At 39.9% G+C, this 27145-nt stretch overlaps 1 protein-coding gene across 3 annotated transcripts in view; it reads right to left on the bottom strand.

The window, feature by feature from the left end:
* Positions 1-27145, bottom strand: part of LOC126261300 (ras GTPase-activating protein-binding protein 1) — a 157431-nt gene that overhangs the window by 122612 nt on the left and 7674 nt on the right. For all 3 annotated transcript variants that reach the window (XM_049958527.1, XM_049958526.1, XM_049958528.1), the window contains exon 3: positions 3561-3744. In XM_049958527.1, coding sequence (XP_049814484.1) covers positions 3561-3744 — 184 coding nt within the window. The remainder of the gene's footprint in view (positions 1-3560; positions 3745-27145) is intronic.

Here is a 27145-nt window from a genome sequence, read left to right as displayed (position 1 = left end):
TTTAGTGTCGCTGCCCCACAAAAGATAATGAGCATTCAAGTCCCCCAATAAGAGGAAGGAGCGGGGAGCTGTGACACTCATTTGAACAGTTCACGATAATGGAAAGATCCGTCTGGGGGTAGATAAACACTGCATATTGTCATCCAAACTGACAGGTAGACATGTAATGGCCACAGCTTCTACTGCAGTGGTAAGGGGCACATGCTCACTGAAAATATCAGAGCGTATGAGGGTACAAACCCCACCAGATGCCCTCAAGATATTTGTGTGATTGTTACAGTATGGTTGGTAGTTTATCTGAGCAGGGAGGTGTGTTGCCCTAAATGGTGTTTCCTGATGGGTTATGCCAATTGCCGAGTAAATAGCCATTTAGCCATTAAATGACAGAGTTCGGTCAGATGGCAAAGTAACCATTACAGTTCCATTGAAGGAATACTGGAGTCAGGTCTGAGAAAGTGGAGAATGGAAAAGATGGGTGTGATTACTTTGTTACCAGGTCGTGGTTGACCTGATTGTGCGATCCATCATCCAAGTGCACAAGCTAGACCACTGCAGGGCTGGGGAGTGGAACATCCAAAGCCTAAGAAAGTAGCTTACCTTTCTGCTTATCCTTCTTATCCTTCTGTGACTTCAATTTCTGTGAAGATTTCCCAGTTTTTCTTCCGAGAGAGAAGAGCACCATACTGTTCTGCAGCCTGCAGCCTGTGGCTGTTGGTCCTTGTCTTGAGAAGGGGGCCACCCTGACAGGTGTCCTCACCCTGACGCCAGAGGATGACTTGACATCTCTGGCCGCACCAATGGTGTGGCAACCACCAGTACTATAGCTGTAGGGTATGAAGGAGCTGACATTCCCTCCCCCAACTGTGGGGCAAGCCCTGGAATATGACAAAGGCCAGGAGTTTTCGTGCGAGGCCTTGTCATTGTGTGGACTGTGACATGACAGTTGCAAAATTCAAGGCCACATTAGTCAAATGAAATCTGAAAGACTTTTTCCTTGCACCTTTGTAAGACAAGCAGTCAAGCATTTTATACTCTTGAATTTCCTTCTACTCGAACATCAAGCACTGCGGTAAACAAGGAGGGTGTGGTTCCGGACAGTTGAACACTGTGGCGGTTGGTCATAAGGACTGCCGTCATGGGATGCTCATCCACATTTTTTGCCCTACATATAACCTCATTAGAACAGCAGGAGGACATGTGTCCGAAACTTTGACACTTAAAACATCTCATTGGAGGATGAAAGTAACACCTGACATCTCACCTATAAATCATGACCTTTACCTTCCCATGTAAAACATTGCCATCGAAGGCTACGATAGAAGCTCCAGTGTCTGCTCTATTATCCTAGGGTCCCATCATCTGGATGCGGCAAACAAAATGGAATCAAAGCCGTGTCAGATTAGTAGCAGCTCTTCATCAGTTTGTAGCATTAGATCCCAATGGAAGGTAACACCTTGAATTCTATTGAGCTTGTTATGAGCAATGGTGACTGGTATATCTCCTAACTTCACATAGGCCTGAAGTGCCCATAATTGGTTGGTGTGTAAAGTTTTGATCAGCAAAAATCCGTTTCTCATTTTCTCTATTGCTGCAACCTCCCAAAACCGATCATCAATATTTTCAATGACAAACATTGGCTTCGTTGAAGCCAAACAGCCACCGTTGGTGTGGAGACAAACCAAACTCGACAAACTGTCCACTTCCATTTCTCCTTGCCTGGCTCTCATCTTGACGCATGGTCAATGACAGAAATCTGTAGGATTGTAAACTTCTGCATTAAAATCACTGTTCCTGACTGATGAGGCGACCGTTTCATTGTGGATCATCCATCCTGATGCCACTCCTATCGGAGGCTCTCCCTGTGGGCAATACCCCACCAAGGTAAAGGCCACCTGGCACAGAAGCCATTGCCTGGAGTCCCGGTACCCCGAAGTGGATAGGCACCTATTCCATGGCTGACACAAGGAGGTCACAGCTGAGGCATCAGCAGTGCACAGTCCCTTCATCGTCAGGGGGTTACTTCTCAAGAGAGTATATGACAACCCCACCACGACAAGCTGGCTACCATGCTGGATTTCAGGTGCAAAGGTAGATCCACTTGATTGGAAAGTGCAAAAAATAACAGCATACAGCGGAGAGGTAATCCACCACAGTACGGCATTCTTCTCCAAACGGCCCGCACTTCGGTAAAATTTGGAAAGCGGAGGTCAAACCCAAAAAGGGGACAAGAATTTAAAAAGCCAAAAAATGTGAGGGAAAAGTGTTAAAAAAGTGAAAGGAGTAAAAGCCTTCAAAATTCCAAAGACCAGTCACAAGACCAACGTAAAAAACACGATGCAATATAGAAGACTCATAGTAGCCTCTTATAATGAACAAGAAAGAACCATGGGTCTATTCTAGCCATCGAAGAGGAATTGTTTTGAAAAGGATTTGGTGTACCAAACCAAGGTTAGAGACCTACATGACTTTAAGGCTTGCAATCACAATACATATGAACATGTCACTGTGGGGATCTTGAACCATACACAGAGAGTAAAACAAGGCTTTGTGTGTTTCCTTTTCGCATGTTGAAAACCATTTGTTAAAATCTAGTACAATTTTAAAGATATTAAAAGTCAAGTTGTAAAGTTAATTTGTGAATAACCTTTATTTTTGGGGTTTCTTGTTATCCTTGAAGCAATAAAGGCTGTAAGTTTTTTAAAAGTTGATACTACTACTCATTGTCCATAGCATCAGAGAAACTGCTGCATAACACATTTATCTATATCTATATATTTGTTGCACTTTGCTACTGCTTCTTTGACACATACTTCAATCCCAGTCCACTCAGCATCGTCCTTTCTGTTGCAATTTCCAGACCAATACAACTTTTCATTATTTTGTTTGCAAACTATCACCTTTTCAATGAGTAGTGACTTTCTCCTTCTTACCACCAAGAAGATGGCAAGCAGCAAGCCATTATGAAATTTTCCATATCACCTTGTGTGCCTGCATTGCGAGATATTAACATGAGCAACTCTGAAGTGGTACAAGACTGCACCTAGTCACCGCGTCACGTGATATCAGTCAGTAAACGTTCACCAAAATGAGAGTGCAGTAAACACTACTAGTATTCATCTAAAGTTATCTACACTACTGTGGATAGAATGTATATGTGCGTGTGCGTGTGCGCAGGGGGGAGGGGTAGTGGCACGGAACACACTGGTTGATTTGCTTATGGAGTCATCCCACTCTGTTGCATGCTCTTGTTACTTACGGCACTATTTTTGAGGCACATTTAGTAGGTGATGGCACTACTTCGTAGTCTCAATATAAATCATGCATGAATTGAAAACTAAAATATATAGTGTATTATTTCCATATGGCAAAATCTGACACTTTACTGGAGTAAAATTAGAATGAAGTACTCAATTTACCAGTCAGTGGAAAGAGTCAGTGCTGATTTACCGCACATTCTGCTTATGCTTATCGAGTTCATAAAGTCAAAATTACATGTACAAAAAGAGGATTACTAAATAAATGCTGACAAAGTAATTGTACACATCAAATGCTGTAAATACCTGGACAACAACACCATCTCCAAGTGTTGCCTGAGAATCAACTTGACTTATCTTAGCATGACAGTCATGAAAATTAAGCTGTTGAATTTTTTGATGGATCTGCTTTTGTCCAATCACAGGTGTAGTTTCTCTATTGGGTGCATCTAGACCGCCATGTACAAAGGAGGAATTATTGTTGTAAAACCTGAAAGAGAAACTGACTTAATAAGAATCCATTCCTCCATATTAAAAACAAAACACATATTCAAAAGTAACAGTGTCAAGAATGACAAGTGAAACACTTCTTCAAAACTTCAGCAACACCAAAAAAAAAATTTGTTTACATATCTAAAGTAAGTATGAATTACTTCAAATTCTAATATTCTGCCAAATGAAAGATCACAATTTCCACAACAATGAGAAGATTTGGTGCTGCACTGTTTGAAAGTAAGTTAGTACTAACACACCTGTTGACAGCCATCTAATGTTTATCTACATCTAAATCTATATTCTGCAAACCACTGTGAAGCACATTGCAAAAGGTATATGCCATTGTACCAGTTATTGGGGTTTCCTCCCATTCCATTCGTATAGTGAGTTTGGGAAGAATGACTGTTTAAATACCTGTGTGTACTGTAATTAATCTGATCTTGTCCTTACGATCCTTATGCGAGTGATAAGCAGGGATCTTAGTATATTCTTAGAATCATCATTTCAAGCCGCTTCTTGAAATTTTGTAAATAGGCTTTCTCAGGATAATTTATCTCCAGGAGTCTCTGCCACTTCAATTTCTTCAGTATCTCTGTGAGACACTCCTACGGGTCAAACAAACCTGTGACCATTCACACTGCTCTCCTCTGCACATGGTCAATATCTTCTGTTAGTACTATTTGGTACAGGTCCCAGGACTCACACACTTGACTGATATTACAAAATAGGTCACCCGAGTGATTTGTAAGCTATCTCATTTGCAGACAGCATTTTCTCAGATTTTCTCAGTACTCTAACAATAAACTGAAGTCTACCTCGTACTTTAACCATGATTGGGCCCATGTGATCATTCCATTTCATATCCCTACAAAGTGTTACATCGAGGTATTTGAGTTGGCTGATCCCAGCAGCGACTCAGTGATATTACAGTCATAGGTTACTATGATTTTTTTTCTTTCTGTAAAGTGCAAAATTTTACATTTTTGAACATTTAAAGCAAGTTGTCAAACTTTGTACCATTTTAGAATCTTTTTAAAATCAGAAAACGTTTATGCAGCTTCTCTCAAACTGAGCTTCATACAAGGTCTGTTCAAAAGATTCCGGAACTTTGTCCACCATTTTTTTTCCCCTCCTTCTATACTTACCTTTTACTTATTGTGCATGGCCTCCTTTGAAAGACTCTCCTCAACAATTGATACCCCGGTGCCAGCTCCATTTCCACCGGCAGAAGCAGTCTTGGTACGCCTCTTGCGGCATCACAAGGAGCACCATATGTGAATTTTCTTTTATCTTGTCTATCGTTGCATATCTTCGTTCTGTCAACAGGGTTTTCAAATTCGAAAATAAAATAAAGTCCACAACGGCGTGGTCTGGAGAGTACGAAGGATGAGGCAGCACTGTGATTTCATTTTTTGTGCAACAGTCACACACCAAAAGGGATGAATGCGCAGGTGATGCAAGAGCCATGCCTTGCCTCTCCACATTTCAGGCCATTTCCATCTCTCATAATCTCGCAGGCGTCACAACATGTCCTGATAGTACCATCAATCAATAGTTTGTCCCTATGGCACAAATTCATGATGAAGTAAACCTTCAAAGTCAATGAAAACTATCGCCATGGCTTTGACATTTGACCTGACTTGACAAGCTTTTCTTGGTCTCTGAGAACCTTTCCAGACCCAGTATGAAGACTGAATCTTCGTTCCAACATCATAACCAAAGACCCACGTCTCATCACCAGTTATGATTCTCTTAATGAACATCTCATTCTCATTTGCGCAATAGAAAAGCTCTTCACAGATTGCGAGGCGAAGATCTTTCTGGTCTTGACATGAGCCGTGGAACAAACTTGGCGGAAAAACAATGCATACCAAGATGCTGTGACAGGATTTCATGACAACATCCAACTGAAATGATGTGTTCCTCTGCAACCTCTAGGACAGTTAGTCTTCCATTGGCATGCACAAGTGTGTTGATGTTCCTGACAAGCATCGTCAGTAGACAGCTGAAGGACAGTCTGAATGAGGGCCATCTATAAACTTCTGTCCACCCATTTTTAAAGTCTGAACCATTCATAACATCGAGCACAGCCTAAGCACTCGTCACCATAGGCTTCCTGCATCATTTGGTGGGTCTTCTAATGGTTTTCTTGAGTTTCACGCAAAATTTAATACTGACAAGTTAACACTCTAACTCTGCCATCTTGAAATTTGCAAAACTATGCTAACCAATGTTCTATTCAATACGGCACTGAACAATACCTAACATGTGTGCAACAATGAAACTTACGGCAGTCACACATTAAATAGACGTGTGCACAGGGATGTGAACTGCGTTTAGCTCTAAGACACCATTGGCGTGAAATTATAAATGTTCCGAAATTTTTTGAACAGACCTCATGGATATGCATATCATCTGCAAAAAGTCTGAGGTTACATTAATATTGTCTACAAAGTTGTTAGTATACAACATAAACATAAAGGGTGCCAAAGTACTTCCTTGGGGCATACCGGAAGTTATTTTTCCATCTGATGATGGCTATCCCAAGTAACAAGTTGCATCCCCCCTACCAAAAAAAATCTTGTATACAGTTACATATTTCACTTGATACCCTATATGATCGTACTTTAGTCTTATGTCACACGAAGGAAATGCAAATTGGGTTTTGCACTATTGACGTATCTGGAATCCGTGCTGGTTGGCATGGAGGTGGTCATCCTGTTTGAGGTATTATTCTGTTTGTTTGAACTCTGAATAAATTTTATGGTTGTACAAACAAATCAATGATGAGGCTACTGGATGGTAATTTTGTGGATCACTTCTAAATACTCTTCTTGTAAACAGATGTGACCTGTGCTCTCTTCCAACAACTGCACACGTTTTTTTTTTTAGGGGGAGATCTACAATAGACTATAGACAAATTCAGTAAAGAATTACATAGGGATTCTACGTTACCCTGAAGCTTTGTTCTACTTTAATGATTTTAGCTGTTTCTCTGCACCACTGGCACTAATACTCATTTCACTCTCCTTTTCAGTGGTATGAGAATCAAATTGAGGCAACTCTCCTAGGTATTCCTTTGTAAGCGAAGATTTGAAAATAAAGTTAGGCTTTCAGCTTCCACATTGCTACCACCAATTTCAGTGCCACTAACAGTCTTTACATGTAAGACAAGAATTCCTTTTTGGATTATATTAGATTCAGTTTCCACTCCACAGATGCAAAAATGAGATGATTTTCATGGGTGTGGAACATGTCAGAAGTATAATATAAAGAACATAGAACATCTGAATATAATACTCACTTCCCTGATCGTTTGTCAGGAGATTGTCAAAACATGTTAACACATTACAGTAAACTGAAGCTGCTAATATCTACAGAATTAATACACTGAAAATGAAACAGTTATGCACTTCTAATAAATTTATCATACACAAAACACCTAATCTTGAGTGTTTTGATCAAGTGCTGTCAAAATTGAAATCTGACAGACATGTTTATTTAAGCTGTCCTAATAGTCCATGTTAAAACATTCATCTATAAAGTGAAAGGATTTGGTTACCAAAATGTCTTTCAAACTCAGTTAAAAAGGTGCTTTATCTGAAACCAAGTCTTTTAACACGCACACAGTAACCACATAACCATACAATGCTGTGTTCAGTGCACCTTCGTCCTGTTTTCTTGCTTTATCTGTGTTCAGTTTTTGATGGACCATCCACTAGGCTATCTTACCACTAAATCTGAAATGGGTGCGATGAGTAGTTTCCCATCCGAGAACCAGTGGTTAGAATACCCAGTTAGCTGAACAGGTTTCTACAGGATTTTCTTGAATTTATACAACAAATCAGTCTTATTACACCCTTTTGCACTCTAAAAACTTTTTTTTGGTTTGACGAGTTACCCCAGAATATATGATGTAATAGAATGAAAGTAGGCAAAGCATGCAAGCTTTTTAAAGTTTGTTTTTTTTTTTTTTTTTTGTTTCGCAAGTACAGACCTGTTAAGGCGCCTTAGAAATTCTGTGGTATGTCCTTCCCAACTTTCTTATCGATTTGTAATCCCAGAAATTTAACACACTCTCTCTTCTATCTGCATTTCTCTTTATGTTACACACATGCTGGAAGGAAATCTCTTATAGGTTCTGAATTGCATATGGTGGCTCTTTTCAAAGTTCAATGACAGTGAATTAGCTTTACACCATTCATTAACATCAGTGAAACTCTGATTAGCAGCCATTTCTAAATCTGTACTTGACCTGCTGTTTATTGCAATGTTTGTATCACCTCCAAACAAAACAAACTTAGCATCTGGCAAAGTAACAGACATGAGGTCATTAATGTACAGAAGAAAAGCAATGGAACCATGAGGAACACGACCTGTAATTAATTCCCAATCAGATGAAAACTGACTGCTTACTCCCCAGGTATTTCACAACGACGCCCTCTGTTTCCTGTTAGTTAGATAAGACTTCAAACCATTTTGCAGCACTGCCAGTGATGCCATAATATTATAATTTCCTTAAGAGAATGTTGCAATTCACACAGTCAAAGGCTTTCACAGATCACAGAAAATGCCATTAGGCTCCTGTTATCTAATGAATTAAATACATTCTCACTGTACGTGTAAAAACAGCCTTCTCTATATTTATTTAATAAAATTGCAGCCAAATAGCCATATACAGTTACTTTGCTTAACATTTTACATTTTTGCATATTCATTTAACGATTTCACTCTTTTACTGCACAGTTCACACACACATGTTGTGGTTGGGGCATAAGTTTTGTTTTTGCAGATTAGATGATGAAAGCCGTGAATAGAAAGTCTAGTTACCACATGTCGCTGTTCGAAGTTTGGTGCTGTCCATGAGCGATTAGTCATTGCTTCGGTGCCATAGAACACGGCCATATTTTTTCTCGTTTGTCCTCCATGATCTTCAGTTGCTTTCCAGAAGCCCTGGTGTGTGGCATTGTATATCGAAGTCTGATGTCTTGAATTAGGAATGTCTCTCTCGCTAGCAGGTACACTAGTCTAGATCTTGTTGTCTTTGAGAGACCTAGTGCTCTTTTTAGATAGGTCGATTTTACCTTTTCTAGTGTTTCTAGATTTTTTCTGTCAGGTGATCCCATATAACCTCCATCCCATAGGCCAGGATTGGCAAGATTTGTGTGTTGAATAATTTCATGGCTGTTTCTAGACTGAATAGGCGGATGTTTTTGATGTCCTGTATTGCTATTATTGCTTGGGCTGCACATTCTGTTGTATTTTTTGTGAAGCATTTGGCTGTTGATTGCAATGTCACTCCTAGATATTTAAAGTCTGATGAGATTTTTATTTTTTGTCCTCTGATGCTGATTTCAGCTTTCTTGGGTGTTTTGCCCCCTTTTCTGAAAATTACCATTTCTGACTTTGTTATGTTTATGTGTAGTTTGTGTTCACTGCACTATCTGTCTATTTTCTCAATGATTCTCTGCAGCTTCTGTATATCTGTTGAACCTACGGCTATGTCGTCAGCGTGTGCATATACAAACACATCTTCTTCATTTTCTCCAATTCGGAGTACTTCTTCAGTGGCAAGAATGTACAGCAAAGGGCTCATTGGGTCACCCTGTAAGACTCCGTTCGATTGCAGAATGGGGTTCGAAAAAGAGAGGTTGTCTGATATTATGATTAAGTTGTATTTGAGGATTGACTTGATTATTCTTGCCCATACGCTAGCTTCTCCCATTGTGTTTTCCAGTTTTCGGACTGTGAGATCTCTTTCCAACAGGTCAAAGGCTTTGGTAAAGTCTATGAACACTGTGTAGATCGTTTGCTTCTTTTGTAGCACTTCGTCGATGATGTTTAGAAGAAGCCTGACTGCCGTAAGTGTTGATCTTCCAGATCTGAAACCCATTTGTCGTTCTGGGAGATGACTGTCCACAGAGGCTTGGATTTTTTTGTGTTATTATCTTTGAAAACATCTTGAATTGAGTATTTTCCAGGGCTATGCCTCTGTACTTGTTTGGATCCACTGGGTCTCCTCTACCTTTGTAGAGAACTTTTATTGTTGAGTGTCTCCATTGTGTCTGAATCCTTCCAAGTTCCAGGCATTTGTTAAATAGTTTGGTCCATATGTGTTGGAAGGCCTCTTTTGCATCTTTTATATGTTTATTATGTATATTATCGGGTCCTGCTGCTTTCTTGTTCTTCAGTGCTTTTATTACTTCTTTCACGTCTTCTTCATTTAGAGGTTCCCATATATTGTCTTTTTCCTTAGTTTGATGTTGTTTCTCTTTCTTTGGGGGTGTTTTGATTCCTCGTTTGTTCAGTTACTTACTGAAGTGGTCTTCCCATTCCTTCAGGTCTATATTTGGTGTATGAGCCATTTTTCTTGGTCTTGCTGCTATGTATGGGTCTTTCTCTGCTTCATCCGCTTCTCTTTTTGCCTCTCTTTCTATGTATTCTTTTTTCTTCTCTTCTATTAGTTTTTGTAGATTCTCCTCTCTTCTGCGTACAGTTTGTATGTTTCCTCGTCATGCTAGTTTCTTAGTCTGTGGAGCGTTCTTAGAACAGTGTTCCTTTTGCTGTAGCATTCAGCATCGAACCATCTTTTTGCCGTCCTTGTTTTGGGGATAGTTTGTATCACTGAATTTTTAGGTCTTCTATTTGGTCTGTTGCTTTTTCAAGGTCTCCTTCCTCTATGAAAGTTTCTATTTGTGTTAATTGTTCTTGCTGGTTTGTTAATTTTTCTATATCAATTTTTCTTTGTGTGATTTGGTGGGTCTTTCTTGCTGGCGGTGACGTGACGATATTTATTTTTATCTTCATTGGAATGTGCTTTTGTACAGGAATAATGGAGTCATGCCATATTGGTTGAATACTTCCTTCTATTTCTCCTCTTGTTAATGCGATATCAATGGTGCTTTTCCCATTGTGGCATATGTATGTAGGTATCTGTCTATCGTTAAGTAGGGTGAAACCACCTTCTTCTAGGGTTTCAACAACTAGTTTTGTTTTATAGTTTTCTGTGTCTATTCTGCAGTTGAGATCGCCTGCAATAATGGTGGGTTTGCTGTCGCATTGTTTGATGAGTGCGACTATTTCGTCAATTATTTCTACAGCATTTGTGTGCTGTTTAAAATAGGCTGCAATTTAATTTGTGTTTGCTGCATCTACTAGCATACTACTTTCTTGTTTTATGATTTTTTTTGGTGGGCCTTCTCTATATTGGAACCCTTAAGGAACCCAAACTGTGACTTGAAAACGAAATTCTTTGCAGTCAGCTGCTTAACAGGACACTTGAAAACAACCTTTTCAAATATTTTGAAAATCCCGGAAAAAATGAAATTGGATGATAGGTTGACTGTATCTTTCTATCTCCCTTCCTGTCAAGGGGCTTACCTTCAGCATATTTTAGCCAGTCTGGAAATATTCTACTGATAAGAGAGGATTGTACAAATAACTTAAGGTAGAACTCAACTGAAGTGAACACCCTTTGATGAACTTCGTTAATGTGTTACCATACCCACTAGAAGTTTCTGATTTTTAAGGATTTTACAATGGGTGCTACTTCTTTTGGAGGAGTCATTTCCATTTTATTGAAGTTATTCGTAGAGACTGGTCTCAGATATCCCACAGCACTGTTTACTGAACCTGATGACCCCAAACTGTCAGTAACAGAAACCGAACACTTGTTTTAAGAGGTTTGTAACACTACATACACTTGTTACCGATGTCTCATTTATTTTAGAGCTACCTGTTCCTTTTCCTTTCTGGCTTCCTCCTGCCTGTCTTCGCTATATCTCATATAGTATTTATTTTGTTGCTGAAGAAATTATCTTTTTCTCATAACAAAACTGCTTATGTTTCTGGTTTACTTGCTTCAATATATTGCAGTATTCTTTGTAATGCTAACATCAGAGCTGTTCCTAGATAGTATATAAACTTTTGTTTTTTGTTCACACGATATCTTTATACCTTGCAGTTTATTTTTAGACTTCTGTTAGGTTTCAGTTACCTTCAGCGGAAAACAATTTTCAAATGAGGAAGTAACTTTATTAATGGATGTTTTGTATTTTCCATTTGAGTCTGAAGAGACATCTATCCAGTTCATGTCTTTGAGCAACCTCCTAAAATCCTCAATTTTTGACTGATTAGTTACACTCCCATACTCAGATTTAATAGATTTTATATCCCAACAAGTTTCAACATTTACTATAAGATGCTACATGTCATGATCAATAGTCCACTTACTATTTGTTTTGTGATATGGCTTTTTTCCCCAAGATTTGTCTACAAAGATATTATCAATGACAGTCTCAGAATAATTACATACCCTAGTTGCAAAATTCATGGTAGGTATTAAATTTAATGACAGTCATTCTGATTGCAGTAATGTTTCACTGACGGAGCTTTTCAATAAACCCACATTTGAATCACCAGCAACGACTATTTCTTTGTTTTTCACTGTGAGATGGGACAACCAAGCTTCCAGAATTTCTTATGAAGGACCGAAGTTTCTTGAAGGTGCTCTGTATATACTTACTTTGGCTTTGTGAAAGATCATTTGACCATATTCTACTACAGTCATCACTGAAGGCTTCACGCAGTGCTCTCATGAAAGCCAAATGTGTTTCATTCAGCCTCTCTCTACCTATAGCCTTATGCTACCTATCATGCAGTAGTCTCTTATTTGGCTATGTGGGACAATTAAGGATGTACCTGATATCCAATCATATAGATATGTAGGAATATTTTATTCTACATTACCAAGAGCGATGTGGAGCCATTAACCAATTGTAAAGGAAGTGACTTATCTTTTACTGGTCGTTTGTATTGGTGGGCAAAGACTACAGAAACTGACAGACCATTTACTGGTTAATGCCAACAGCCATACCATAATGGTAACTCCAGTCCCATCAGATCAGTGAAGTTAAACCTGTTGAGTTTGACTAGCACTTGGATTGATGATTGACTGGGTCTACCAATCCCTGTTGGCAAGGGGGGTGCACTCAGTCCTTGTGAGGCCATTGAGGAGCCACTTGATTGAGAAGTAAGTCGGGAAAGTGGCTTGCTGACCACATGCCCCTCCATACAGCAATGCCTAACAGCTGAGGTTGACACTGTGGTCCGTCAGTACCACTGGGCCTTCCAAGGCCTGTTCAGATGGAGTTTTTACCTTTAGTGGTTAATAATTGGTCCATTTTGATGGAAAGTATTTTCAGTCACATCAGCAAAGCACAGAAAATGTAATGCCACTATCAAAGTGCAATTTGTTTTATTCTGCCTGGGTAGTAGTAGTTCAAAATTGGTATTGTGTATCCTTTCAATCTCAATAGGCAAGTAAACAATTATAGTTGTATGGGGATCCAAAACAGGCAAGTCCAGTTTGTTGTTGCTGAGGTCTTCAGTCTAAAGACCGATTTGATGCTACTCTATCCTGTGCATGCCTTTTCATCTCCAAATAAATACTGCAACTTACATCCTTCTGAATCTGTTTACACAGATACTAACATGGTAACACCATATACAAGGAATCCAATGCAAGATTCTTAAGATGCGGGAAAACAAAATAAAGCAGCCATGTGAGAAAACAACAATTTGAGAAAAGCATATGAAGAGGTCTGACAAGTCTTCAAAGTGGATGAAACCAACATTATTTAATAGCAGGTTCCTGAGCCAGTATGATCCTATTGGTAAGCTGATATCTTTAAGATTCAGGAATTCTGTCCACAAGACACAATTACTCAAATGACAATGGTGATCAGTATTCTGCGAGAATAGTGGTGTACAATTTGGCACAACACCTAGTAACATCAATCTGTCACATCTATATTGCATGTATTTTGAAAGAAACATTAAATATTTAAATACATTTTACTGTTAGAGCATGTATTACCACTGCTGTGTTTACTGCAAATGGCATAGCAGAAATTACATGAAGCCAAACAACAGTGTACAGCATACATTGTTTTATGAAAGAGTAAGAAACAGAATCTTAGTCTAATGGCACATGTCCCATTGCTGGCAGTATAACGAACTACTGGGGCCACTGGTGTGGGAGAAACTCGTGACAAAGTATTTTTTGTCTCTCACTGCACAGAATATATATTACACCCACATATTCAAATATGACAGTGAACAATCTATTAATTTGGTTTCTTTCTGTATGTACCTTGTTAACACAATCTGTTTCAATTTTAAATGTGTCTGCTGTCTTATTAAGTCAGACAACACACACACACACACACACACACACACACACACACACACACAGTCTAAAGGCACTACAGTGTCTGGTCTTAGCACCTAGACACAGTGGCCGTGTGTGTAAGAGTTATGCTTGTGTGGTACAGTTGTTTGTAAATGTGAGAGTTTTCTGCTTCTGAAAAAGGAATTTGAAAGGTGAAATATTTCACGTATTTTTCTTCATTGTGCCCGTCTGTGAATCAATGCCTCCTCTATATGGCGAGTAGTGAGCTACACTTTCTACCATCTTACAGCTTCTTGTAGTTTTGGGCAAGTTTGCTCTGCAGTTCCTTTCTATCATTCAAACAAACCTCCACTAATCATGATAAGTGTGTAATTAATTTGAACTGGAATGTAAATTTAAATCATGGCGGAGGATTACATGATTTAATGTCCCTCAATTACTATGCCATAGTGAGCTGTGGCCAGCTGCCATTTCTCTGCCAAAATTTTTCTGGCTGCCAAGTTCTCACTCCTTTCCATACTAAGTAGCACTAGTGGCCTTGCCAACACTACCTCTAAATGCACTAACCATTTCTGACAGAGTTTTCCCTGTCTGAACATTTGTAAACCACACCATTAATTGCTCCTGAATAGTATAAAATGTGTACCCACACTATGACTTCACAAATGAAATGATGTACAGAAACAAAAAAAATACAAAACTGGCTACTCTTTTCAACATCAAGGCAAGGATACCAATAAAATAACTATTTTAATTCCCCAGCTGTACAGAGTCAACAGGGGTACACAGAACTTCCCTGACCCCTGTACTGGAAGTACTTACCTAAGCCCCAACATTTGGGGGGGGAAAAACACTGAAGAGCAAGGCAGAGGGTACTTGGCACAGAGTACCATATATTATGGTTGTTGTAGTGTTCCACTCACACGTAAAGTGTGTGGAGTATGAAAAGAGTTACTGTTTAAACTCTTCTGTGAAAACTGCAAGAACTTAAGATGCGACTTAACTATGTGTAGCAATTCATACGGAAATGACCTTAACAAAGTCAACAAAAGCAGATATATTTTCACAGCTGCAGAGATTTAAAAAATGAAACAAAACATTCCCCATCTCTTAAATTATTACCTAAAATTCATGAACTAAATAACCCCTAGCCCTGTGGTCATCATCATTATCCATGCAACAACCTACCATTTAGCTCAATTCACTATGAACAGCATACGCACACTGCAAACTGAAGCCTAAAGAACTCCACTGAGTTCTGAGAAAATAAGCAACAAATGGCATACAACAGAAACACACACACAGTAGGAAACACAACAGAAAGACAGGCACAGAACCTAGCATACATAACTAACGTGTTAGCCAGCTGTAAACTTGCAATTATTGACAATCTGTAGACCAAACTTGTAGGAACTAAAGAACCAGATACACAGACCATTAGAAAAGTAACACTCAACTTTTGTATACAGTTTTATTGATCAGAAACAACACCGAACAGATACGGAAATTGATACGAAAATTTTCAAAACTAGTAATAGCTTGCAACAAAAATTAATACTGGAAGATAACTGCTGTATTCTAAAATCAATAGCCCAAGGAAAAATGTACTAAATGAATACATATCAGCCTTCAATAGAACAACATTATCTGCCATAAGAGAAGAATATTATAAATACCTCTCCTCAAAACACACACAAGAATATTATAAATACCCCCCCCTAAAAACACACACACACACACACACACACACACACACACACACACACACACACAGACAGACAGAGAGAGAGAGAGAGAGAGAGAGAGAGAGAGAGAGAGAGAGAGAGAGAGAGAGAACGGCAGTGAAGCTTTGAACTTTGTGGACCACCCTTCAAGTTAACACACAAAACATAACATATGAAGCACACAACAAATAAATAGCAGACAATCACACGAACACAACCAATATTTTGTGACAAAATAAAAAAAAAAAATCAGATCTTCCATTAACAAAGAAAACAGTGTCTTAACACATTGAAAATGACAGGAAACAAGGGTAGAGAATCAAAAATCATTAGATGAAGTGCCCATTAATTATGTGTATCAACCCTTGCAAAATATGATTCTTAAGTGTCTCTTTTTTTACATGTATACAAATAACTTAAATTTACTGCAACGAGGTGGTCAGTGGCACAGCAGTCAAGCTGAAATTCTTCATCTACATCTACATTTATACTCCACAAGCCACCCAACGGTGTGTGGCGGAGGGCACTTTACGTGCCACTGTCATTACCTCCCTTTCCTGTTCCACTCACGTATGGCTCGCGGGAAGAACAACTGCCGGAAAGCCTCCGTGCGCGCTCAGATCTCTCTAATTTTACATTTGTGATCTCCTCACGAGGTATAAGTAGGGGGAAGCAATACATTCGATACCTCATCCAGAAACGCACCCTCTCGAAACCCCTACACCAAGCTAAGCCGCGATGCAGAGCGCCTCTCTTGAAGAGTCTGCCACTTGAGTTTGCTATCCATCTCCGTAACGCTATCACACTTACCAAATAACCCTGTGACGAAATGCGCCGCTCTTCTTTGGATCTTCTCTATCTCCTCTGTCAATCCGACCTGGTACGGATTGATGAGCAATACTCAAGTATAGGCAGAACGAGTGTTTTGTAAGCCACCTCCTTTGTTGATGGACTACATTTTGTAGGACTCTCCCAATGAATCTCAACCTGGAACCCGCCTCACCAACAATTAATTTTATATGATCATTCCACTTCAAATCGTTCCATACGCACACTCCCAGATATTTTACAGAAGTAACTGCTACCAGTGTTTGTTTCGCACTCATATAATCATACAATAAAGGATCCTTCTTTCTATATATTCACAATACATTACATTTGTCTACGTTAAGGGTCAGTTGCCACTCCCTGCACCAAGTGCCTATCTGCTGCAGATCATCTTGCATTTCGCTGCAATTTTCTAATGCTGCAACTTCTCTGTATACTACAGCACCATCCGCGAAAAGCTGCATGGAACTTCCAACACTATCTACTAGGTCATTTATATATATTGTGAAAAGCAATGGTCCCATAACACTCCCCTGTGGTACGCCAGAGGTTACTTTAACGTCTGTAGACGTCTCTCCATTGAGAACAACATGCTGTGTTCTGTTTGCTAAAAACTCTTCAATTCAGCCACACAGCTGGTCTGATATTCCGTAGGCTCTTACTTTATTTATCAGGCGACAGTGCCAAACTGTATTGAACACCTTCCGGAAGTCAAGGAAAATGGCATCTACCTGGGAGCCTGTATCTAATATTTTCTGGGTCTCATGAACAAATAAAGCGAGTTGGGTCTCTCATGATCGCTGTTTCCGGAATCCATGTTGATTCCTACAGAGTAGATTCTGGGTTTCCAGAAATGACATGATACACGAGCAAAAAACATGTTCTAAAATTCTACAACAGATCGATGTCAAAGATATAGGCCTATAGTTTTGCGTATCTGCTCGACGACCCTTCTTGTAAACTGGGACTACCTGTGCTCTTTTCCAATCATTTGGAACCTTCCGTTCCTATAGAGACTTGTGGTACACGGCTGTTAGAAAGGGGGCAAGTTCTTTCGCGTACTCTGTGTAGAATCTAACTGGTACCCCGTCAGGTCCAGTGGACTTTCCTCTGTTGAGTGATTTCAGTTGCTTTTCTATTCCTTGGACACTTATTGCAATGTCAGCCATTTTTTCGTTTGTGCGAGGATTTAGAGAAGGAACTGCAGTGCGGTCTTCCTCTGTGAAACAGCTTTGGAAAAAGATGTTTAGTATTTCAGCTTTACACATGTCATCCTGTTTCAATGCCACCATCATCCCAGAGTCCCTGGATATGCTGTTTCGATCCACTTACTGATTTAACGTAAGACCAGAACTTCCTAGGATTTTCTGTCAAGTCAGTACATAGAATTTTACTTTTGAATTCACTGAACGCTTCATGCATAGCCCTCCTTACGCTAACTTTGACATCGTTTAGCTTGTTTGTCCGAGAGGTTTTGGCTGCGTTTAAACTTGCAGTGAAGCTCTTTCTGCTTTCGCAGTAGTTTCCTAACTTTGTTGTTGAACCACAGTCGGTTTTTCCCGTCCCTCACAGTTTTACTCGGCACGTACCTGTCTAAAACGCATTTTACGATTGCCTTGAACTTTTTCCATAAACACTCAACATTGTCAGTGTCGGAACAGAAATTTTCGTTTTGATCTGTTAGGTAGTCTGAAATCTGCCTCCTATTATTCTCGCTAAACAGATAAACCTTCCTCCCTTTTTTTATATTCCTATTTACTTCCATATTCAGGGATGCTGCAACGAGCTTATGATCACCGATTCCCTGTTCTGCGCTTACAGAGTCGAAAAGTTCGGGTCTGTTTGTTATCAGTAGGTCCAAGATGTTATCTACACAAGTCGGTTCTCTGTTTAATTGCTCGAGGTAATTTTCGGATAGTGCTCTCAGTATAATGTCACTCGATGCTCTGTCCCTACCAGCTGTCCTAAACATCTGAGTGTCCCAGTCTATAACTGGTGAATTGAAATCTCCACCTAAGACTATAACATGCAGAGGAAATTTATGTGAAATGTATTCCAAATTTTTTCTCAGTTGTTCTGCCGCTAATGCTGCTGAGTCGGGAGGTCAGTAAAAGGATCAAATTATTAACCTAGCTCGGTTGTTGAGTATAACCTCCACCCATAATAATTCACAGGAACTACCCACTTCTACTTCACTACAGGATAAACTACTACTAACAGCGACGAACACTCCACCACCGGTTGCATGCAATCTATCCTTTCTAAACACCGTCTGTGCCTTTGTAAAAATTTCGTAAGAATTTATCTCTGGCTTCAGCCAGCTTTCCGTACCTGTAACGATTTCAGTTTCGGTGCTTTCTATCTGCGCTTGAAGTTCCTGTACTTTACCAACGCAGCTTCGACAGTTTACAATTACAATACCGATTGCTGCTTGGTCCCCGCATGTCCTGACTTTGCCCCGCACCCTTTGAGGCTATTGCCCTTCCTGTACTTGACCGAGGCCATCTAACCTAAAAAACCGCCCAGTCCACGCCACACAGCCCCTGCTACCCGTGTAGCCGACTGCTGGGTGTAGTGGACAACTGACCTATACAGCGGAACCCGACACCCCACCACCCTATGGTGCAAGTCGAGGAATCTGCAGCCCACACGGTCATAGAAATTGTTACCATATTATTATACCTTTCAGGCTGAAAAAGTCTGGAGGGGGAGTGTATTATTGATGATTGCTGCTGCTGCTGCTGCTGCTGCTACTACTACTATTATTATTATTATTTCTTTACTTTCTCAGACGTTAAGTCTGGTTGAGAATGGAAAGTGACGCGGACCTTGATGAAGCGTCACTTCCTATTAACTGTACGGTATGTGTTATATTGCATTTAGGAACTTTCGGGTAATTGAACATGTATCAATAATTACGGATTTCTGTAGTTGTATATATATGTTTGGATGTAGCTGTATTGCATTGATGTACTGGTGGATATTGTGTGGTATGACTCCTGTAGTTGATAGTATAATTGGTATGATGTCAACTTTATCCTGATGCCACATGTCTTTGACTTCCTCAGCCAGTTGGATGTATTTTTCAATTTTTTCTCCTGTTTTCTTTTGTATATTTGTTGTATTGGGTATGGATATTTCGATTAGTTGTGTTAATTTCTTCTTTTTATTGGTGAGTATGATGTCAGGTTTGTTATGTGGCGTTGTTTTATCTGTTATAATGGTTCTGTTCCAGTATAATTTGTATTCATCATTCTCCAGTACATTTTGTGGTGCATACTTGTATGTAGGAACTTGTTGTTTTAAAAGTTTATGTTGTAAGGCAAGCTGTTGATGTATTATTTTTGCGACATTGTCATGTCTTCTGGGGTATTCTGTATTTGCTAGTATTGTACATCCGCTTGTGATGTGATCTACTGTTTCTATTTGTTGTTTACAAAGTCTGCATTTATCTGTTGTGGTATTGGGATCTTTAATAATATGCTTGCTGTAATACCTGGTGTTTATTGTTTGATCCTGTATTGCAATCATGAATCCTTCTGTCTCACTGTATATATTGCCTTTTCTTAGCCATGTGTGGCTGTGTTAGATGATACGGGTGCTTGCCATGAAGTGTTTTCTTTTTCCAATTTACTTTCTTCGTATCTGTTGATGTTATGTGGTCTAAAGGGTTGTAGAGGTGGTTATGAAATTGTAGTGGTGTAGCCGATGTATTTATATGAGTGATTGCTTTGTGTATTTTGCTAGTTTCTGCTCGTTCTATAAAGAATTTTCTTAAATTGTCTACCTGTCCATAATGTAGGTTTTTTATATCGATAAATCCCCTTCCTCCTTCCTTTCTGCTTAATGTGAATCTTTCTGTTGCTGAATGTATGTGATGTATTCTATATTTGTGGCATTGTGATCGTGTAAGTGTATTGAGTGCTTCTAGGTCTGTGTTACTCCATTTCACTACTCCAAATGAGTAGGTCAATATTGGTATGGCATAAGTATTTATAGCTTTGGTCTTGTTTCTTGCTGTCAATTCTGTTTTCAGTATTTTTGTTAGTCTTTGTCTATATTTTTCTTTTAGTTCTTCTTTAATATTTGTATTATCTATTCCTATTTTTTGTCTGTATCCTAGATATTTATAGGCATCCATTTTTTCCATCGCTTCTATGCAGTCGCTGTGGTTATCCAATATGTAATCTTCTTGTTTAGTGTGTTTTCCCTTGACTATGCTATTTTTCTTACATTTGTCTGTTCCAAAAGCCATACTTATATCATTGCTGAATACTTCTGTTATCTTTAGTAATTGGTTGAGTTGTTGATTTGTTGCTGCCAGTAGTTTTAGATCATCCATGTATAGCAAATGTGTGATTTTGTGTGCGTATGTTCCAGTAATATTGTATCCATTATTATTATTATCTTTACTTTCTCAGACGTTAAGTCTGGTTAAGAATGGAAAGTGATGCGGACCTTGATCAAGCGTCACTTCCTATTAACTGTACGGTATGTGTTATATTGCATTTAGGAACTTTCGGGTAATTGAACATGTATCATTATTATTATTATTATTATTATTATTATTATTATTATTATTATTTGGATTGGGGGGTGATCGACATCATGTCATCAGTGCCCTGACGAAAAGTCAGCATGCTAATCTCATGAGTGGAGACGAAGGCTGTTCCCAAATGTGTGTAAGTATGCCGCCCTTTCCCACCAATTTAAGGATGAAGCCTGACAGTTCACAAAATTTCACCACCCTGGTAACACTGAAATCGGTATCCAAGAGGATGATGGGCACGTCTTTTCATCAAGACTTGAGGGCTGCCTTAAGATCAGTATAAAGGACACGTGTAGTCCCAATATGCTGAACGGAAAGCGGCATGCCACAAACTTCACAAATTGGTGGATCATCCCACGGGAGGAGGAAGCCATGTGTTAAAGGGCTATGCCCAATGCGCAGTCTGGTAAGCAGAACCTCCTTCCAGCGGTGAGGCTGACGAAGTCCGCCAAGCCTTTGTAGTTGATTTCAGCAATCGCAGTTTGTTGTCTGTCAGCTGCAACCATTCAGTCTCCCACAGACACATGATGTGACTGTCAGAAAATGAGATGATGGTGTGCAACGGGATGGGATACTGATGGAGAGCACCATCCCAACATGCTTCCTTGGCAGCTTTGGCAGCCATGTCATTGCACAGTATCCCAATGTGGCCAGGTACCCAGCAAAAGAACACCTTGCCACGGTGTTGGAGCCTTTGTAAGGAGTCATGGACGAGCTGAATCAGCGGGTCTACTGCATACATATGGTGTAATGCTTGCAGTGCACTAAGAGACAGAACAGAAAAGAAACATTGTACGGTGATGACTGAATCCTCTCCTGTGCCATCAGAACGCATGTAATTCCGCATAATAATTTGTAAATTGTTCCGGGAGATTCACTTTAAAAACTCTATCAGGGAAAACACCAGAACAACCAAGAGCATTCTCTTGCTGGGATCCACCTGTATAAACAACAATAAAACTGTGGTATGTACATAAAATGTACAAAAAGAAAATTGTAAAAACAAAATCTGAAGTACAAGTTTTCTTGTGCTGTGTCAAGCTTAAAATCGCTAAATCAAGGCAAGAATGTGTTCCATCCCTCGCTGTGCATTTTAATGCCTAAGAGATCCAGATCTCTGAGACAGTCTGTAGCACGTATCCTGAACGTGCTTGGTCGTGTGGGGGCTGATTCCTGAACAGCCGTACAAGAGTTGGACCACTGAACTAAACCGACTGAGGTGGCACTGAGATTTTCAGCACCTGCCGAGCCAAAAGGATATGTTGCTGATTCCAGAGTGGTGGTTCACCAGCCTCTGCAGATTCTAAAACTTGGCTGGTCCGAAAGGCTCCAGTCAATATCAGAATGCCCTCATGGTGGAGCACGTCTTAACATCCTGAGGTAGGAAGGACGGGCCAATCCATAATCATGCTGCCATAATCTAAGCGCGATTGAATAAATGCCCGATAAAATTGCAGGAGGTGGAATCTGTCAGCTCCTCATGTTTTTCCACTGAAGCATTTCAAAATATTTAATGACTGGAAGCCCTCTGTTCGTTGATCTTTCAGGTGTGGGAGCCAAGTTAATTTCTAGTCAAATAATAAACCCAAAAACCGCACAAGTGTCAGGAAGAGTAAAAGATTGCAAAGTAATCCACAAACAAAGAGCATTTGACAGGGCTCCTGACTGCAGAGGAAATGCCACTGGCAGCAATGGCAAACAATGACACTGAGGACACTGCCCTGGAGGGCCCCATTCTCCTGAACACAGCAGTCAGACATGGCATCGTCAATGTGATATCAAAACGTCCATGTAGTCCCAATTCATGAAGTTGTCGAAGGAAGTTGTACCCCCAAGTAGTGCAACATGCTTTTTTGAGGCCAAAGAACACACAAACCAAATGATTTCGGCATAAGATGGACTCCTGCATCATCGCCACCAGATAAGTTGTCAAGAGAGGAACAGTAGCACCTGAAACTCCAATGGGAGCATCTCAGGTGACCTTGGGATTCGAGCAGCCTGACGAGGCGACAGTTGACCATGCGTTCAAGAGTCTTACCCATATGACTGGTAAATGTTACACTCCGGTAACTGTTAGGGGCGCTAAGGTCCCTGCCTGGTTTCCAGAAAGGAATCAATATTGCCTACTTTCAAGTTGCAGGGTACTCTCCACCAAACCAGATCTGATTGAAACAAAACAAGAGCAGTCCTTTCGCTTCAGGGCACAGATGACGAAGTATGGCATAATTGATCTAATCAGGTCCTGGAGCAGTTTCTCTAGCTGCAGACAAAGCTGACTCCAGTTCCCACATGGAGAATGGAAAGCTGTAGACTTCCTCATTATGCGGGAAGAAATTGAGCTTCCTCATCTCTGCAGTCCTACGGAACACGTTAAAAGCAGGAGCTTGTCTGGATGACACAGCAACAGTAAAGACGTGTTCCTCTAAAACCTGAGCCATGTCTTCTGGCATACCCACCAAGAACCCCATTACTTGACAAGGCTGTAGGGAACATGTACTACCATTGCCTGAAATCGGTCTTACTGATTCCGAAACTTGCGCTGTGGAAGTGGACCGATTAATGGAAGTTGTGAATTCCCTCCAGGAAGCCCTCTTCCATTCTTTCATCACTCGCCTTACATGTGCTCTCGCAGATCTGAAAACATGAATATTTTATGTCGTTGAACAGTGTTTGAAGTTCCGCAAAGCTGTTCATCTTGACCTGATTGCTAATTGACAGTCGTCATTCCACCAAGGTACAGGCCGTCTTCTGAGGTGGTCACTAGACCAGGGGATGGACTATGCAGAAGCCCACTGGGAATCAAGTGATATGGGCCACTATCTTCTGTGCACTATCCTGTTATTCAAAAATAGCCTGTTGACTGTGGTGCAACCGATTTGCCCTTTGTATCATACATCTGTGTGGTCTCCTGTCAGCTATCACTCTAGTCGGCAGACAGATCCACAATGGGAAGTGGTCACTAGAACGTAAATCTGGAGCCAATCCCCACTGAACTGAGTCTGCAACAGCTGGGAACAAAATCAAAGATCAATGGCTGAAAAAGAACCTGTAGCCGTGGAAAAGTGTGTCATCTGGCCAATGTTCCAAAGGCAGATACTGTAGTACACATCCAGCCTGGGCTCGGGCGCCACAGCACAGTTGCGACACCTGAGGATGAGCTTATGAGAGCCTGAAACCAGTCTCAGAATGGACAAGTCACTTAATCGTACAACCCCTGGAACAAGTAGTAACCGAGCCCCACAGCACATTCTGTGCATTGAAATCTCCCACAAGGAGGAATGTGCATGGGAGTGCCCAGAAGAGATCTGACAGTGTGTCTGCATCCAAAGCACCATTAGGGGGAAGGTACAAAGAACACACTGTGATATTAAAGGGTGCGAGAACTTTCACAGCAAGTGCTTGCATGGTCATGGTAAGAGGGACAGAAGAGGAGTGTCATCTGCCTGCGATGAAAACAGGCACTCCAACATTAGTCCTGTCTCCATTAGTATCGTCCTTCTGGCATGTGTGGTAGCTCCATAATGCAGGTGTGTCAGTGACTTTATGATATGTTTCTTGTAAGTAAATGCAGGATGGTTTCTCCTGGACCAGGAGCTGCAATTCTTCCAAATGTGAGCAACGTCCATTCAAATTCCACCATCAATTTAGGAAGAAACACTCAACTCACAGGAATACCTTCATATTATTATTCAAGCGTCAGTTGGTTCAGGTCTTTCAGCATCTCTGTGATGCTTTCTCCACTAATCAACATATGTCTGCCACCTGTGTTACTAACTACTGGGCCTTCGTGGTCATTCTACTTCATAACCTCAACAAACTGTTACACCCTAGTATTTGTACAAGTTGATCAATTCCAACTGTGATTCACTGATATCTCAGTCTTAAAATGTCAAATTTTTGTAGTTTTTGATGTGCACAATTTTACATTTGTGAACATTAAAAGCAAAATGTCAATATTTGTGCCACTTAGAATTCTGTTCAAGATCAGACTGCCTATTTGTGCAGATTTTTTTCAGACAGTACTTCATTACGTATCACTGCATCATCCACAAAAGTCTAAGGTTACTATAAATATAGTCTATCACATCAATGTTAGACAATATGGACAGCAAGATCCCAACAGTTCCCTGAGTGAAACTTTCTGTATACGTTCTCTCCTAACAAATTCTTCCATCCGCTGCTTTTATACATTCCAAAGTAGCCTTCACATAGCAATCTACATATCAGTGAGAGTAGTGTTCTCTGCAATATGCTAGTCATTAATATCTATTATATTTACTTTCCCTTTTACTCATAGCACAGCCTGTAACAAATTCTTTGCATTTGTGAGAAAAGGTGCTTCCTATGATTGTAGACAAACAGTTTTGTACATTGCCTTAAGCTCTATTAACGAAAAATAGACAATATGGCTTATATTATGTACAGTAAGTGTTGCAAAAAATGTAATATTTGCGGAATGTTCATGACTGCGGCCAAAATTTTTCCATGAGTGGAATTGTTCACATGACCCAAGTTTCAGGATATAAACCATTTGGGGGGGGGGGAGAGAGAAAAAAAAAAAAAAAAAAAAAAAAAAAGAGGAACTTCCATAAAATTAATCAACACCAAAAAGGACTCATAAAAATGTGAATATCATGTTATATCTTGATTGCATACAAGAATGTCATACCAGTCATATAAAAAAGTCCAACAAATTTATCAAGTAGCATGCGAGCTGCAATGTGGGCGAGACATAAAAAGTTGTCCGAGTCAACCAGTATCACACCGGATCAAGTGGGCTGAACCGAAAAAGCAGGAAAGCAGCAACAAAGAGGCACACACTGCCAGTTTAATGTAACCTATGACACAACCAGTACTACTACATACGAGACATGGGCTAACATTACAATGGTGACACACAATCCGTAGAATGCCTATCTGTGAACCTCAAAAGAAGCTTAAAATGTACGTGCCCTGTCCACTGCATATCGCAGAAGCCCAGCAAGACCAGTCAACAGAGTGCCATGCGAATCTTTGCAGTTCAGACAATGTCAGAAAGGTGGAAAATTTTAGGAACTGGGCGGAGAGGGCGAAAAAGGAGGGGGGGGGGGGTCCCACTCCTATTACTTCTATATATTTGAATGACCTTCCACTCAACATTCAGCACACAAAATTTGTAGTTTTAGCCACCAAGACTAGAGTTATAATACATCCCATTAGAGAGAAAGCAACTGACTCTCCCTACATTTGGGAAAAAAAACAACATTACATTCATTTCTGTACAACAAATAGTCATACCAAAAACTGATGCAGCAAATCATCAGGAAACCATAAATAAGGTAGAATGCTCCAAATTTTTGGGTGTACACACTGATGATTAACTGGAAGGAGCGTACTACTGAGTTCAAACAATGAAGCTCAGCTTCTTTTGCTCTTCACATAATTGCTTATCTTGGAAATAAACCAATCATCTCCTAACATATTTTGCATATTTCCACTCAATAATGACATACGGAATAATTTTCTGGGTAAATTATTACATAGGAAAACATACTGATTGTACAAAAGCAAGCAGTAAGAATAATATGCAATTTAACCCCTGATGACATACACATACCTTTTTTAGAAGCTAGGCATTTTAACTGTAGTGTCAAAATACATATATTTGCTAATGAAATTCATCAAAAACAATCCACCACAGTTTGAGAAGAGCAGTGCTGCACATATCTGCAACACTTGAAGGTAAAATGACCTTTATTTGCCCACTGTTAAGCTGTCAGTGCCTCAGAAAGGAGCCCATATGAAGCGACAAAAATCTTTGATCATTTGCCCCAGAACATAAACCATCTGACATATAACCAAGAGAGTTTTAAATGTAATTCAAAATATTTCTCCTGGACTACTACTCCTATTCCACTGATGAATTTTTACATAAAAACTGGTAGCCAGTAATTGCACAGCTATGACTACAAATAATGTTTTCATTAATGCTGACACTAATCATGTACACACATCATGTAAACTGACTCATTTCACGCCATTTCCATAAAGAATCATTCAAATGCTTTATGGAACGTGTAACTAACACAGTACAGTACTGGCTGACTCAAAGAACATTCCCTTG

The sequence above is a fragment of the Schistocerca nitens genome, chromosome 1, assembly GCF_023898315.1.
Source record: "Schistocerca nitens isolate TAMUIC-IGC-003100 chromosome 1, iqSchNite1.1, whole genome shotgun sequence".
Taxonomy (NCBI): Eukaryota; Metazoa; Arthropoda; class Insecta; order Orthoptera; family Acrididae; genus Schistocerca; species Schistocerca nitens.
Note: the sequence above shows the minus strand (reverse complement) of the source record. Positions and strands in the feature narration are given on the sequence as shown.